Source organism: Talaromyces amestolkiae (assembly GCF_001896365.1).
Source record: "Talaromyces amestolkiae strain CIB chromosome Unknown scaffold4.1, whole genome shotgun sequence".
NCBI lineage: Eukaryota > Fungi > Ascomycota > Eurotiomycetes > Eurotiales > Trichocomaceae > Talaromyces > Talaromyces amestolkiae.
In genome coordinates this window covers 1,412,608-1,428,294 of record NW_024468040.1, presented here as the reverse complement: position 1 = coordinate 1,428,294, position 15,687 = coordinate 1,412,608, and the positions used below count along the sequence as shown (strand labels likewise).

Below are 15,687 nucleotides of genomic sequence, written 5' to 3'. Positions count from 1 at the left end.
ATTGCAAGGTATGTACTTGAAAAGGGGCGGGTCATAACACGTCGCTACGCGTCCATGTAGCTAAACCTGTGCAATACCAGACAGAAAGCCGCATTTGGTTGGCTATCTCGTAAACATCACATTTCCTCCAATGCGATGACACAGTGAAAGCTTCCTTGCTAATCAGGGTACGATGGCAGACTGCATTTTGCTGTGTTCAGCCGTAGACCCCCGGAATCCATAGTGCGACCGAGCTGGTAGCGTGAGTAAGTCTTACCCAGACAATCCGTTAAGTCTCTCCCCGAAGTAAAACGTCAAATTTACTTTCAAGAACGTTGAACCAACACTATCAAATACTCTATTACTAATTATATCGGAAATTGACGGCATTCCCAAGGACAAAGACTCTCCAACCTGTGCGCTGTCCGACCCCTGAAGTATCCACGCGCAAGGTGAAGACTCACCCACGGTAATGGAGACACGCGTCCGATACTTAGCCCGAAGCCCCATTTTCGAGATAGAGAAAGCCTTCAGCACAGATTACCCCGTCGATCACGTTGAAGGAGCGCGTCGAACGAATCATGAAGCGGACGACCGAAAAGTGACTGTAGCCGCGGTCGAAGATCCAAGTCACTGGAAGTTAGATGTGCATGGATTCTGTTTCCTGCACGCCGAAACACACCTCGATCCTAATGACGTCTACACGAAGAAGAGAGAGGTGCAGGACGCCTTTTGGTATGAGATAGAAGCTATACTACACAAACACTTCCCACAGTACTCGAGGATCGAAAGTTTCGATCTAACGGTGGGTACTAAAACCTTCAGTCTTGTTCTCCTATTCAATTTTTATCCCGCTGACGGGCTTTTCTGCAGGTTAGGAAAAGAGATCCTGAGTTTCCTGCCATCGTGAGAGGTTACCGAGACGAATATGAACAGCCCTCGAGTACAGCTCACAGTGATTATTCCCAAACCGGTGGATTTCTCACTCTCCAGCACTGCTTCCCTGGCCAGGATGACTACTGGAAAAATAAAGAGTTCGACATGCTCAAGTGAGTCATCTTCTCGGTCATAAATTGCCATAAAAGAGAGAAAGCGTCAGACAAGACAGATAACAATTTACTGAGTACTTAGTGTATGGCGACCTCTGAAACCCACCGACGACTGGCCTCTTGCACTCTGCGATTATACCACGATCGACACGGAGGAGGATATACGTCTCAACGATGCGATAAGACGGGATCTGATCGGCGAAGGCCTTCTATTACACTATAACGATGCTCATAAATGGTACTATTTCAAGAATCAAGGCGTCAACGACCTGATTGTGTTTCGAAACTCGGATTCACACGGGAAACGAGCGCGTGAGTGGTCCACCCAAACATGTTTGTCTCGATAAAACGTGCCATCGATAATGTTTGTCGTTTCTTCTGTTAACACAATCTGCAGGTGGTTTCCATGCTGCTGTTTCCAATCCACAAGCAAAGGGGCCGCTCCGAGAAAGTGTCGAGGTCAGATTGGTGGCGTTCTACTAAGATGCATTTTGCGAGTTCCGTCATATTATGAATGTGAGCAAATGCACTCTTCCAATAGATGAGTTTCCTTAATGCTCTGGAAATGAAATCGTTCTGAGCAACTAGTCATTTGGGCGTAGAGTTTAAACCTGGATACATGTAATACCTATGCCTACATCATACCTTATGCAACTACCTATTTATTTCCCATGGAAAGGTCCTAATGGAAAGGCATATGTTTGATGTTTGTAGAATATCACTATACACATCAGGGAAATACAAAGGAAATGTTACTTTACACATTCAGTGCCAATTAAAGTCCACGACCTCAAATGAAGGAGCTAACTAGAATCTCCAAGAGCTTGATCACAAGCCAACAAAATAAGTTTACTTCTTTCAAATACATCTTCCAATGAATTGCGTTGACAAACTGGAAGTCACGGAAGTTTAAGAAAGCACACATAGACATAATTAGATAGGTTAAAACAATGAAAGCCCTAAAACCACAACACTACTCTTCACTGACACGTGAACTGAGTGACGGGTTAGGGGATAATGTCAGATCACAGGATACCCGTATGTGCTAGTACTGAGGGAACCAATTGAAAGAGTTGATCGAAGGATTCCGGAGATCGCTGTTGGGAGCGTCTCATAGCCTCATGGGCTAGTATTAGCGTATTACAACGCAGGCATTCCTGCTTGACCCGCTTTACCATACAAAACATATGGAGGGCTAAATCAGCGAGTTCTTAGTAGTAAAATACCCTTTCTCAGCTTGACAGATAACGATCAACTTACCCTCCCCCGTTAGTCAAAGCACTTAAAACATTGCATCATTCTACTACAAGGATCATATAGTGTGATTTTGTACTGAATATGAGCTTCGGCTACAGCGTCGGAGATATTTTGGCAATCTTGAAGCTCGCCAACGATCTCAAGAAGTGCTTCTCCCAAGCACCCAAACAGTTCAAGACAATCTCAGAGGAGTATGATACACAAAATACTCCGGTCATCCTACCAACGAATAGAGACCGGTGAAAAAAAAGATACTGATACATGAATAAAACAGGGTCAAACGAGTATGGACTGTCCTTCATGACATTCATGACATTCCCGCCGACGGGTTGAATGAGCAACAGAAGCAGGACCTCCAGACAATATTAGAAGGCTGTCGAGAGGTTCTCAAGGATTTGAAGGTGAAGTTGGACAAATCAGAGGTGTTGGCTTATACAACCCCTGATTGGAAGACTAGGGCTCGTCATGCATGGAGCAGGATCACATGGGATCAAGTGGAGATTGACAGACTCCGTGATAGGATCACGTCCACTATAACACTTTTCAATCTGTTGATGAGCAAGATAAACCAGTGTGGCTCCTTCAGTCCCTTTAACGATCTTCTCTCAGCCTTTTGGCTTACGGGTCTGGTTCAGCATCTAATATGTCATTTTGAGCAGGAGTCTATCCCTAGACATTCGGAACGACACCAAGCTTATACGTGAAGAGTTTTTTGAAGAGCTTGGAAGGGATCTTTCGTGGCTCAGCCCAATCGATGGCTCGAAACACTATCTGGAAGTGCTGAGAACTCGACACGTGGGCACGGGAACGTGGTTCATCAACAAAGAAGAGGTTCAGACATGGCGGAACAACAAGATGCAGCTTTTATACTGTCCTGGCATCCCTGGAGCGGGGAAAACAGTATTAAGCTCCGTCGTCATCGAATGGCTCACAGGATCATTTGCAGATGAGGATGACATTGCCATCACGTATATCTTCTTCGACTTCAGACGGCAATTAAGTGTGTTTGAGATCTTAGCTGCGATTTTCCGGCAGCTTTGGCAAGGGGCACCTAAGAAATCAAAGTATTGGTCCCATAAAATGCCGCCAAGGGAGGAGTTGATGAAGCTGGAGTGGATTCAGAAGGAATTTGAGGCTCGTGTGTCGGAATTCACGAAAACGTTTATAATTCTCGATGCTTTAGATGAATGCTCCGTTACTGGTGGTACTATGCGACAATCATTGGATTTTCTGTTCAGTCTTCAACGGAAAGCAAACGTCAACATTCTGGCTACTTCACGGTTCAACGAAGAAACTGCAAACTTGTTTACAAAAACAGGGGTCCTTCTGGAGATTCAAGCCAGTGAGGATGACATTCGAGCCTATATTGACCACCGAGCGGCATACTTCTCGCCTTTTGTGGCTAAAAAGCGCGGCTTGTTGACATACATCCAGGATGAGATCGTTAAGTCTTCGGGAGGAATGTAGGTGGGACATACATCATGTATCATGGAACACTACTGACATCTTTGAGGTTTTTACTTGCCAAATTGTATCTCAATCTGGTACAAGATGAGATTAATGAGAAGCGGATTCGGAAAGTGATAGAGCGATTTCAAAACGGCTCTGCAGCTTACGATAAAGCTTATGATGAGACAATGAAGAGAATTGAGCAGCAAGGACAATATGCTCAAGAAACTGCCAAAACCATCTTTGGATGGGTATTGCTGTCAACATGGCCGCTTTCCCTCCCTGAAATTCAACATGCTCTTGCTGTTGAAATCGGCGAATCCGAATTCGACGAGACAAACATAATCGACATCGAAGAACTGATCTCCATTTGCATTGGCTTGGTCACGATCGATGCGCAGTCCAACTCACTCAAGTTTGTTCATTACACTACCGCAGAGTACTTTGCGCGAAATTTAACCCAATGGTTCCCCGACATTCATCGTATTATGACAAGCGCTTGCCTTGCATACATGTCCCTGGATGTTTTTGACGAAGGACCTTGTGGGACTGAAGAATACTTGAATGATAGGCTCGACAAATATCCGTTCTACAAGTACTCGGCTCAAAATTGGGGTCATCATTACAAAAAGCATGCTGGGGAAGAATCCATGACGATGGAGTTTTTGGGTGCCGAGAGCAAAATTCATGCAAGCTCCCAAGTTATATTCGGGTACTCCTTTGACCGAACCACCTCTGTGTACAAGGTCGAACGGAACGCTAGAGGTGTCTCAAAAACGCTACTTACCGCCATTAAAATCAAGGAACCACTGCAAGGAGCCCATCTTGCAGCTTTCTTCGGTCTGACGAATCCCTTGGAATCTATGCTAAACTCGAATATGATCAAAGTTGACATCGAAGATCATGTCGGGCGCACGCCCTTGTCCTGGGCTGTTGCATACGGACACGAAGAACTTTTCAATATGCTTCTCCAGAATGGTGCTAATCCGGATAGCATGAACCAATTGGGGTTCACCCCTTTGTTCTACGCAGCTGTCAGCGGCAGAGTGGAGATGATGCAAAGACTTATTGAGGGAGGCGCCCAAGTCGATACAGTTGACCAAAATGGCAGAACACCACTTTTCCATGCTGCCGCTGGTGACTCATTGCACTTGATGCCTTTTGCCTTTGAAGGTGACTGCTTAGCCTCTGTCGAACTCTTACTTGCCCATGGGGCATCTGCCACTCAAGTCGACAGGTTTGGCCAAACTCCACTTTTTGTTGCAGCAAGCAATGGACGAGAGTCTGTGGTGAAGCTTCTGATTGAAAGAAATGCACATCTCTACTATGCTACATCCCCCACTTCAGGCGAATCAGACCCTTTGGCATACGCTGCCATGAACGGCCACTCCACAACGGCACGGTTGCTTTTCAATGCAGGAGCCTACTCAGTATCTGTTCATGGAGGAACAGGTGCAGCATCATACGTGACACTGGCCAATCTCTTGAAAGCTGGATCAGAAGGACGCTATGATGTTTTCAAATATTTGAAAGAAGAAGGAGCTGACCCCAACATCCGTGATCCACATCAACGCCTACCTTTACACTTGGCAGCACTGAATGGTGACGAAAATCTTCTCGGATGTCTCATAGCGAATGGTGCAGATGTCAACGCTAAAGACGCATTTGGTCGAACACCGATTTTCTACGCTATCTTCGGAGACAGCGAATCTACAGCTTTGCTATTGCTTGATTACCCGGGCACGGATTTCCAAGCAACGGACGTGTTTGGTGATACTCCACTCATGCAATCATACAAGAGAAGACATTTTAGAAATCGTTGGAAGTTGCACAATTTGCTGAAAATAAAAGGCGGAGATTACGATGACCTTTTATACAACACAGAATTCTCGCGGACCCCGCAATCACTGCTGTCTGCTGATTGTGATGCGTGTCTTCAATATAGCTTGTGTTACTTTTCTTGCACAAATTGCACCACGACCACACCACAGGGATACCGGAGGGACACTAGGGCAAAATATTGCGAGGCTTGTATTTCGGAAGAGGAGCCACATTCTTGTCCACTGTGTGGCCTCGCCCTCGAGAAGCATAGTTTCGGGGGCGGTTGAAACTGAGGCGTTGTATGTCTCTTCCTGTGGAGGACGCAGGGACGCAGGGTGCTGCATGCTATTCATTCATTATTACACTATTGGTGGCGTTAACAGTGGACTATACTCCATATTCGCTCGAACTTGCAAAATTGAGGGGCTAGAACCGGGTCTTGATCTGTATCTTTCGCCACGACCCTATTATTGAGAGTGACCGTCCACTCGATCGAGCAGGGGATGCAAGCCGTTGGATCCTCGTCATGTGTTCGACCTTCCTCCCAATCACCGTACTGGAGTAATGGAAACTATTCATTTTTTTGGTGTTGAAAGGCGTCATCGATCGGTGGTACAGTATATAGTAGCAGTGAGAAAGATATGGTAACTTCACCAGATTTGGGATCGCCGTAAAGCAATCGAGTACAGTACCAGACCATTTTTTCCGGGAAGTCTGTATTGGTCCATCAAACAATTTCCCATTTTCCCATGACCATGTCCATCACCTTTACTTTCAACGTTTGTTTGGGTAATCTGGCGCTACGTTTCGGACGTGATAATCGCGAATTAATTCCAACTCATGGCGTCGCTAGGCGCCACGCTAAATGTGATTTATCAAGTCCATCACATGTGTCGTCCAATGACAGCCGTCGGCACTCACTGGACCTAGATGGTTGTCGACGGTCAGCTCAGGCCCCTCGCTCGTCTTCGTAATCGAAAGATTTATTCTAGGCATCAATCCATACAAAATGAGCTCCACAATTTAGTGCTTAGTGGTCGGCTTTGTGTCCTGAAGGGTCAATATGATTCCCCGAACTGTTCTCATATCAATGCATACGTCCTTCGTTCGAGTCCGATATATGAACTTACAATACTGCTCTAGACCCTCGGCAGCATTTAAATGCAAGACTGGTGACGGTAAAAATCATGTACTTCGTACAGCTGGGTTTAAAAAACAAGAGGAGCTCCGCCTACCAGCGCACTGTGCCACTGAAACAGCCACCACGCATTGGGACAAGATGACTTACTACGTAGATCCTATAGTTTGCCGCCGTCTCTCAATCAAGGTAGGCTGCGCAAGGCACAATCATTGCTAAGGCAGCCTTATCGAACCTGTAGATCATATAATTAATATTAATCCGATCGGATCGTGGGCCAGGTTCTGTAGATTACTGGTAACGCCTCCATCATTATACCACCTAAGAAAACTTACAAAACAGACAGGACTTAGAAAGTATGAACGACTCTGCCAGCAATGGCACACGCAGCCAGCAAACAGATGGCCCCGCCTTTGACGTTGACATGGAGCGACAAGCGAAAGATAATACCGTTGTCCTGGCAATTGAAGAAGACTCAACCAGACCTTATCAGCGGTTATTGAGCTGGTTGGGAAGGCCTAAATTCAACAGCGTCCGTATAGCCCAACCTCACCTTTTTTGTTCAATGGTCCAGACAGCTCTACTGACTTCTATATATGTGTATAGGAAAAACTTTTGACAGCAAGTGCTGAAGACACTTCGGTAATCCAATTGTATAGATTCTCGGTTCTCTTTTTCTGACCGGCATGTACTCAAACAGACAACAGCACTACGCATCAAGGCCATCGAGCTACTGTTCGGTTGTACTGCCGATCGCGCATCGGAATGGCCAGGGGTTTGGACCTTCTGCTCCCATCTAGAAAGCTGCTTTGAGGAATTGCTAGAGGACCGATTCAACATTATCTGGAAGGTTCTTGCTCGGGACCCTCCCTCAATCCCGATCGATGGTTGGCACTGGTGTCTTGCGGTGATGAAAAGCTTCCAAGGGTTATCGAGAGATAGGGATGTAAGCATAGAGCGTGCCTACGAGCAACTCTTAGCGGACTCAAAAATATCACTAGATGAAACGTCACCCGAGAAGCAACAAGTGCTGCGGGCAATATTTGCTGTGCTTTGTTGGACGTCAGCAACACTCAAGCCCATTTTCGATGATGAAACAATAGCTGTCGCTATCGTGAATAGAGATGGACGAAGTGCGGGCAGGCGTCCTTCAGTGGCGGCGAAAAATTACTCTGAGATAGAATTTTCCATCCAGTTAGGGCGACCTTTGCACATCATATTCAAAGACCTTCGGGGCCGCACTGCGAAAGCCGAGTATTCGGAGAGTACCCGGAGTGACGATGTACTCTACCAATCAAGCTTAGATTATTTTTCGCTCCTAACAATTGGCCGAGTCAAGCTAAAATGGGTTGACACACTGACTTCGCACCTCGCCTTTAATCGCTCGAAACGCACTCTATACATCTTCCGCTTTCCCTCCTATTGTGCGATCAATGTGCTACATGACGGAGAAATTGGATCATTCAAAGAGTGCGTACTTATTTATCATAGCTTTCTGCTTTCCACACCTTTAAACATACCCATTCCTTGTGCTCTCCTCTCAGATGAAAACGAGTATATTCTTTATGCGGGGGAATAACTGGTTAGCATCTTGCTTTAGGTACTCTAGCATTGCAGAAGGAGTTCTTCCGCCAAATCCCGCTACTGATTCTCCAGCAGAAAAGTCAGCGCTACATCGCGAGGTGCTGCTGTCTTATCGCCTGTTGTTCGGCCAATCCTCCAGATCTCGCAAACAAATTGGTAAGGAGCTCAGTCAGTTATCCAAAAGAGCATCAAAAGCACAAAATTGTCACTCTACTACCAAGTATCGACACCCCTCTACTTCTTCTAGCACCCTCACCACGACTCACATTGATCCATTTCTCTCTACCATATGTACCACACCACTCCTCTCGCGGTTGCGCATTTTCAGCTTTACCAGCCAGAAAAAGCATTACGACCTTCTCCCCGGCGCTTTGTTTCCCTCCTCAGTGCTCGACATCCATGACCAGCTTCAAGAATGCGACACGTACTCGGCGTGTGATGACTTTCCCGTCTTTGGTCACCGGTTGCTGAAACTACAACGCTACAGTATGAGACAACAGCCGAGTAGAGTCAGAGACTTTTGGCGAGACCGGCGGAACCCTTTACAATGGTATACGTTTTGGGCTGTGCTGTGGATCGGTGGACTGACTAGTGCATTGGCTGTGCTACAATTAGTGGTGGGCGTTGTGCAAATTGCCGTCACTATCCGACCGTAGTTACAGGAAGATTGGTGTTGATCGTGAGGGTAAAGGTGCTAAGTGTGCTTCTATTGAGGGGACTTTTGCTATATTTGGTTTAGAGCTCAGGAAATAGAGTTTTTAAACCGACTGTTATTCGGGTCGTCTCTACAGTTGCAGTGCATTAAGAACATATGACATCAAAACGTACTTGGCACTCTCCCTTTAGCACTATTCACGAGACTAGTTTGATCCGAGCAAAGTACCGCCACCTATCCATCGGGAAAAGCTCAATGACACCCTCGCTACATTCTTCTTATCTTCGGTTTCACCTCTTTATTTCCTTTTTAAATGATTATCAACTCTAGACTCCCTCTCCGATGACAGAGTCGATTCAACGCTTAGCGGCTTKTAAAAAWCTCCCCGCAGAACCTGATACTGCATGTGCAGCATAAACGTGGTTGTGAAACAGGATGCGGCGCTGGAAAGGCTTCCCATTCGTTTTCTTTACAAGAGAGTGGAGTGAGTGAGAGGGGTAGTCCAGATCAAGAAAGCGCCTTTGTGATCAATAAGACTGTCGATGTCAAGGAAGAATTTCCATTTCCCGTTTAGATCGGAACTCGCACGTTGTATTCCGCATCATCCTCAATGATTGGAGCTGTTAAACGAAAGCTAGCAAGATTCGAGGGCCTTCCCCGGCGCGACGAAGGGCACCTAGAAGCGATGAATCATGGTAGCAAATATGACGAGTCTAGTCTAGAACAGTCGACCTAGATATAATAACATTCCCGGAACAAAGAGAAGTAGTCTGAAGGTATGGCTGAGCACGAGGGAAACATTGGATCGAGATAAGCACCATCATAGGCTAATTAATTTAGCGTGAGGTGAGTAGTGTAGCCTAATTGGTTCCCGGCTGACCATAGTGTGTATCTGGGAGAAGTATAATTTTAATCCCCAAAAACAGGCCGCCGTAGGAGAGAATGATAGTTCTCATAGCCAAAGTTCAAGCGGTAGTACATATATAAACCAACCATACAAGCAGCTCTGATAATATTCTTTCTGCTTCTTATATACTCACATTCTCACGTATCTCTACTACATCTTGACCTACCTGTTTGCTCTGCCCCTGACGAATCAGATCTACGTAACCCCTTACTAGCGGATTACCAACCTTATACCAGACTAACGTGTTCGGTCCATCTGCATGCTTCTATAGAGCGAGACCCGATCAACTTCTCAAACATCTATCTTAATATACGATCCTTTGCTAGTCGGTGTCGGAATATTTCCCGCTGACCTTCGTGTTATACTTACTATGGTAGAGGAAGACCTGTAAGTCGCTCTGGCAACCAATTCTGCTTACTGGTACTAAAGGAAGTTTCACAGAAGTATAGATTTCGCACATGAATGGACTCAATATATCGAGAACATACGAAATTCTCTAAACAGCGAGCAGTTGGATACTATTGACCGAGATGGGTCGTTTGAAAGTGTCCATCACATAATACGTGACGGACGAACAAGGCCGAGAACAGTGTGGGGACCTCCATTAAGTTCCTTTAAAGCATTCGTTGAGTTCTTCGAAACAAAGCTGGGGGCAAATCTTGATGCTCATATCTTTTGGGGTGCCCTAGCATGCCTTTTACAGGTAAGTCGCCCTAGGTGTTACCTTGATGTAGACGATGTACGCTAACACATTGACAGCTTGTCGACAGCTATCCAATTGGATTAGTTGAAGTTCCTCATCTTGTAAGATCATTGGCCCTTAAGGCCAATATTTTTAACGACAAGTGCAATGATCCCCAGCTTGTTGGCTACCCAGTTAGGGAAACATGCTTCAATATGCAAACATTGTTCGTCGGTTTCTTCACAGATTTGATCAAGTATATCTATACAACTGACGACAATCTACAACAACGTATGTTAATTAGCATTTTTTTCATTTCTTCAAGCACCTCACAGTTGACGTAATTTCTAGCTATCCGTTCAGAACATGGCGAGGATAGCAGAGACTCATCCAAATCCATCAATCATTACTATGAAATGACCAACAGGGATATCGAACAAGCCATGGCGTGGATCGAGAATACGAGTCGAGCCAACCTACCAATACGCATCCAGATTCCGTCATCCACGAATGCTAATGAAGCAGCCTCCACTAGACGCTGCCAGATGTTACCTCCCACACGCACGGCACGACATTTTGACAGAGACTCTTATTTTAAGGAACTCGATGAGATTCTGCTTCCATCGGTCGAGGAAGAGCGGTTAATATGCGTGGTTCTTCATGGTACGGAAGGGATGGGGAAGAGTGCAATCGCTTCGACTTACATCGAAAAAAGGTACAGACAGAACGTCTACGATGTCGTTTTGTGGATCTGCGGAGAGAGTCGCACATCTTTGCGACAGAGCTTCACTGATCTGGCTATGGGACTGAGACTCTCAGGAGCAAACCACCAGACTCCCGACGAGAATTTCAGTCTTCTTCAAGAGTGGTTTCGGACGACAGGCAAGTACTATTCTTGTAGAGCTTTCACCACTCGGCCGTCTGGCATACTAATCCTCAAAATTAACTCAAATAGAATGCAAGTGGCTCGTGGTCTATGATAATGTTAGGACGGTCGAAGCGCGTACGCATTACTGGCCAAGAACGACCAAAGGCAGAATTATTGTCACGACTTCCATTTATCCAGATACCCTTTATCTTTCCGGGGTGAATTTGGAAGTCAAACCTTGGTCTGCCGTTGAGGGGTCGAGATATCTCTTCTTTCTCTTAAAACGGAAGGATGGAATTCATCCGGATTCGGAGGAAAATGAAGCTGCTGTGTATCTATCTGAGAAATTGAGTGGACATCCATTGTCAATATTACTAATCGCAGGTCTCATCCATAATGGAAGCTGTTCGACGTGTGAATTTATGGATATGTACGTGGAAGACGCTAATCAAATTCATGGTATGGATGAGTTAGCTATAGTGTGGAGAACTACGTTCAAAGAATTGGACCCAGAGAGCCATACACTACTCGGAGTAATGTCATGGTTGATGCCAGATTCTATTCCGCAAGAACTCTTCGAAAAGGGCGTCAATCGTGAGTCTGCGGATGGTCTTGAGTTTTGCCTAAACAAACTCAAGTGAGTCGCATTTCATGTCAATTATGAAGATGGTTACTAACCTAGTCGAATAGTTTTCTGCGCGTTGTGACCAATTTGATGAGGCCATATCTGGTCAAAAAGAATGAGAAAACACGGGTGCTATCTATCCATAGGGTGATCCAGACGCAATTCAAAAGCTCCTTGAGTAAAAAGCAGCGACAACATAACTTCGATCGAGCGGTTGATCTCCTTTCTAATGTCCTTCCAAAGCAAGACACTCAGAGAGGTCATTTATATGGAGATTGGGAAATCTACAATCATTATCTGCAGCACGTTTCCTATTTGAAAGACTGCTTCGTGGAGGAAATTAGAGGTTCCAAACCCCTTAAAGCTACGGTAAAATTTTGCGAACTTCTCATACAGTGCCAACGGTAAGTTCATGAGCAAGAGGTTTACTTATTATCAGACAACTAACTGGTCGTTTTTCTTCATTTAGATATCTCTATGAGGTTAACGCATTGCTCGACCTTAAGAGCTTTTGCGATGTCAGCTTGAGTGCTGTGAGTACCCTGGAAAACGGGCCGGGAAAGGAGGGCTTGGAAGCCGATATTATGTCTTACCAAGCCAACCGAGCGGAAAGCCTGGGTAACGCTGAGGAAGCCATCAATTTAAATGAGAAAATCTACGTTATTCGCCAAAATATTGGAAAGGAATTACTTGGTCATGTGACCAATAATATCGGATACTGTTACAACAGTACCAATAAGCACCAGGAAGCTCAAAAATGGTTGGAAGAATCGTATAACTGGTGGACAGTCAATGAGAAACCAATTCCCTCTTTTTTACACACAAACAGGGCTAGATGTATGGTCTACCTTGGCGACGATGTTAAGGCAAGAGACTTGCTTGATACGGCAATCAAGCAGCTAGAGAAAGAAGAGAAGAAGGACTGGGCTATGCTTGCCTAGTGAGTCCCTCAGTTTCTAATACATCGATATTTTGTTCTTTTCAAGGGCTAACTATGCTGTGTAGCGCATATTTTGTCCAGGGAACATTGGAACAACGGCAAAAACACTCTATATCTGCCGAAAACTCCTTTCGAAAAGCCGCAAGTTCCTGGATGAAGAATGATAAACGCCTTCATCCCTTCTATGGCGGCTGTATGTATAAAATCGGGGCGTGCTGCTTGGAACAAGGCAAAACCGAGGAAGCAATGTGAGTCCAGCTTTATTTTCATTCTGACTGTCTGAAATGATTTTTTCGACCCATATTAATCGAGTATGTAGTAAAAATCTCTGCGTGTCTATGGAGGCCACTAGTTATCATAAAGATGGCACGCCTGTCGAGCATATACGCAACCATATTAAGCTGTCGCAGGCGCTAAGTCAGGATAGCCTCGACAACAGCCAACGTGAAGAAGCGAAAAAATGGCTCGATGAGGAGTGGCTGAATCAAGCAAAAACTGACGTGAGGAGGAGATATCCAAAAGTGCAGGATTGGAGCAGTGAAGACGTATACGACAATTTGATTCCGATTTTCTGGAGGTAAATCAGACAAATAGGCGTTTCCATTATTGCATCAGGGGAATAGAATGGGCTTCCTCGTACAACATATAAGAGCGGGTAGAAGGTTATGGCGTGATAATGGAGAAGTTCATTGTCGGTGTTAATTTGACAAATGATTTGGTTTATTTGCTCATGCTATTATAGTATAGAGAATGTATCTTTAGGTATTGGAACCACTGAAACATGTCGTCCTGAAATATTAGTCCTGGAAGTAGTGGCATTAAGCACGATCACCTAATACGGCAGCTACATTGTGACCTTTTTAATAGCATCATTTTGTTTACAGGTGTTCTCCTGAAAGCACATTGTCTAAGAGCCTACTTACGCTTTGTAATATCACCATAAACAAAACATAAAGTCTATTTTAGCCTAGTCATTTAGCAGTCAGCCATACAATATAATGACTCTGAACCTCTCGAAACTATATAAACTAGCCAAGCGGTCATATCTCTGCCTAGCATCATGCAAGTTGGTTTCGTAACAGCTTTGATAAGGCTCACTGATTTGATCTCGGCGCTCAGAGGCATGCTCAATTCTACTCAGTAATAAAAAGCGGCGAGAGCTGAGCACTAAAACGGAACCGAAAAGCCCCGGCGCGTCAGGGAAAATCAAGTAGGTAGGTAGACAACAAGAAACAATAACATGTCTTCGTATCCTCCGGTAGTCCCTGAAAATGGGAGCAATAACTCCTTCTAAAAGGCCAATGGTTTGACTAATATTGAACGTCACCAGGCTCAAATTTTACAAAAACCATCCACAGCGACACATACCCATTCATCAATTCGCGAATAGATTCACTCGGTCATGACGGTCGCGCCGTCTTTATCACAGGCGGTAACCGCGGTATTGGGAAAGCCATTGCCACGTCCTTTGCAAGAGCAGGGGCCTCATTTATCGGCCTCGGATGCCCAGAAAGTTTTGACGCAAATGTGAAATCCGAGATTGAGAGTGCAGCAAAGGAAGCTGGAAGGTCAACCTCTCCATTTGTGCTTTGTCTAGAGTTGGATGTAACCAGTAGCAAATCAGTGGCTGAAGCCGCCGCTCAAGTCCAAAAGGCTTCTCCAAGGGGGCTGGACGTACTAGTGAATAATGCTGGATTCATGACACCAGCGCGTCCGGTCGTTGAGGCGGACGAGGACGTTTGGTGGAAGACTTTTGAGGTTAATTTAAAGGGCGTCTTTCTTATGACCAAGTTTTTCACGCCGCTGTTGACGGCGACAGTGGATGGGTTGAAAACTATGGTGAATATCAATTCGGTCGCAGCTCATAATCTGCGTCCGGAAGCAAGTGCGTACGGGACTTCGAAGTGGGCGGTTTTGAAATTTACGGAGTTTATGCTGGTAGAGCAGGCCAAGGATGGGCTTTTGGCGTTTTCTGTGCTTCCTGGTGGAGTCATGACCCAGCTGGCTGAAGCAATGCCTAAAGAAACACATGCTGGTAGGTTTCTGATTTCAGGTTCATTCCACGAGTTGAACTTCTCCGTATTTTTTGGGCTAGAAACTGAAGAATTGGCTAGGGTTTACGGACAAGCCTGAACTGGCTGGAGATACGGTCGTTTTTCTGACTCAGGAGAGGCGCGAGTGGCTTGCTGGAAGGTACCTCAGTTGCACGTGGGACATGGAAGAGCTACTTGCCAGAAAAGACGAGATTATACAAGGTGACAAGCTGAAGGTCCGGCTTGTTTTGTAATCGGTTATGGGCAGACATGAATACTATTGAGTGAAGTAAGCCCACGTTTGCGGCAAGCATGTTGTTAAGGAATCAGGTCCAACCTGTTGGGTTCAGTAGTATGACACTGGATAAAATCAATTTATTCTTAACAGACCTTGAAGATAGCAGAAAAATACTGAATCCCGACTATGTAGGTGAATAATCCCGGCAATACGTAGTTCGGAAATGTGCAACTCGTTGTAGACTAGGGCATGAGATTCGCTCCACGGTACAACGGAGAAGAATTTGTGAGCTAATTTTGCAAAGATTGATAATCTCATCAAAATCCTTTCTTATTTGCGTTTATAGCACGATTTCTCGCAAAAGAAAGGTAAAACTCGTACAAAAAAGTAGGACACAAAACCATCCGCCCCAACAGGCTCTACCGAGGCAGAATTACTCAATTAGGAAATTTATGTCAGCAC

At 45.3% G+C, this 15,687-nt stretch overlaps 1 protein-coding gene across 1 annotated transcript; it reads left to right on the top strand.

The window, feature by feature from the left end:
- Positions 1 to 451: 451 nt before the first annotated feature.
- BHQ10_003053 (uncharacterized protein) lies at positions 452 to 15,241 on the top strand (the record flags this gene model as incomplete). The annotated part of the gene is made up of 14 exons (XM_040875267.1): positions 452 to 784; positions 853 to 1,028; positions 1,111 to 1,340; positions 2,959 to 3,748; positions 3,799 to 5,499; positions 10,419 to 10,542; positions 10,599 to 10,812; positions 10,873 to 11,418; positions 11,945 to 12,026; positions 12,080 to 12,418; positions 12,484 to 12,954; positions 13,020 to 13,147; positions 14,285 to 14,989; positions 15,069 to 15,241. The coding sequence occupies 14 exons, from the start codon at positions 452 to 454 to the stop codon at positions 15,239 to 15,241; spliced, it is 6,012 nt and encodes a 2,003-aa protein (XP_040731557.1).
- Between the last annotated feature and the right edge of the window lie 446 nt (positions 15,242 to 15,687).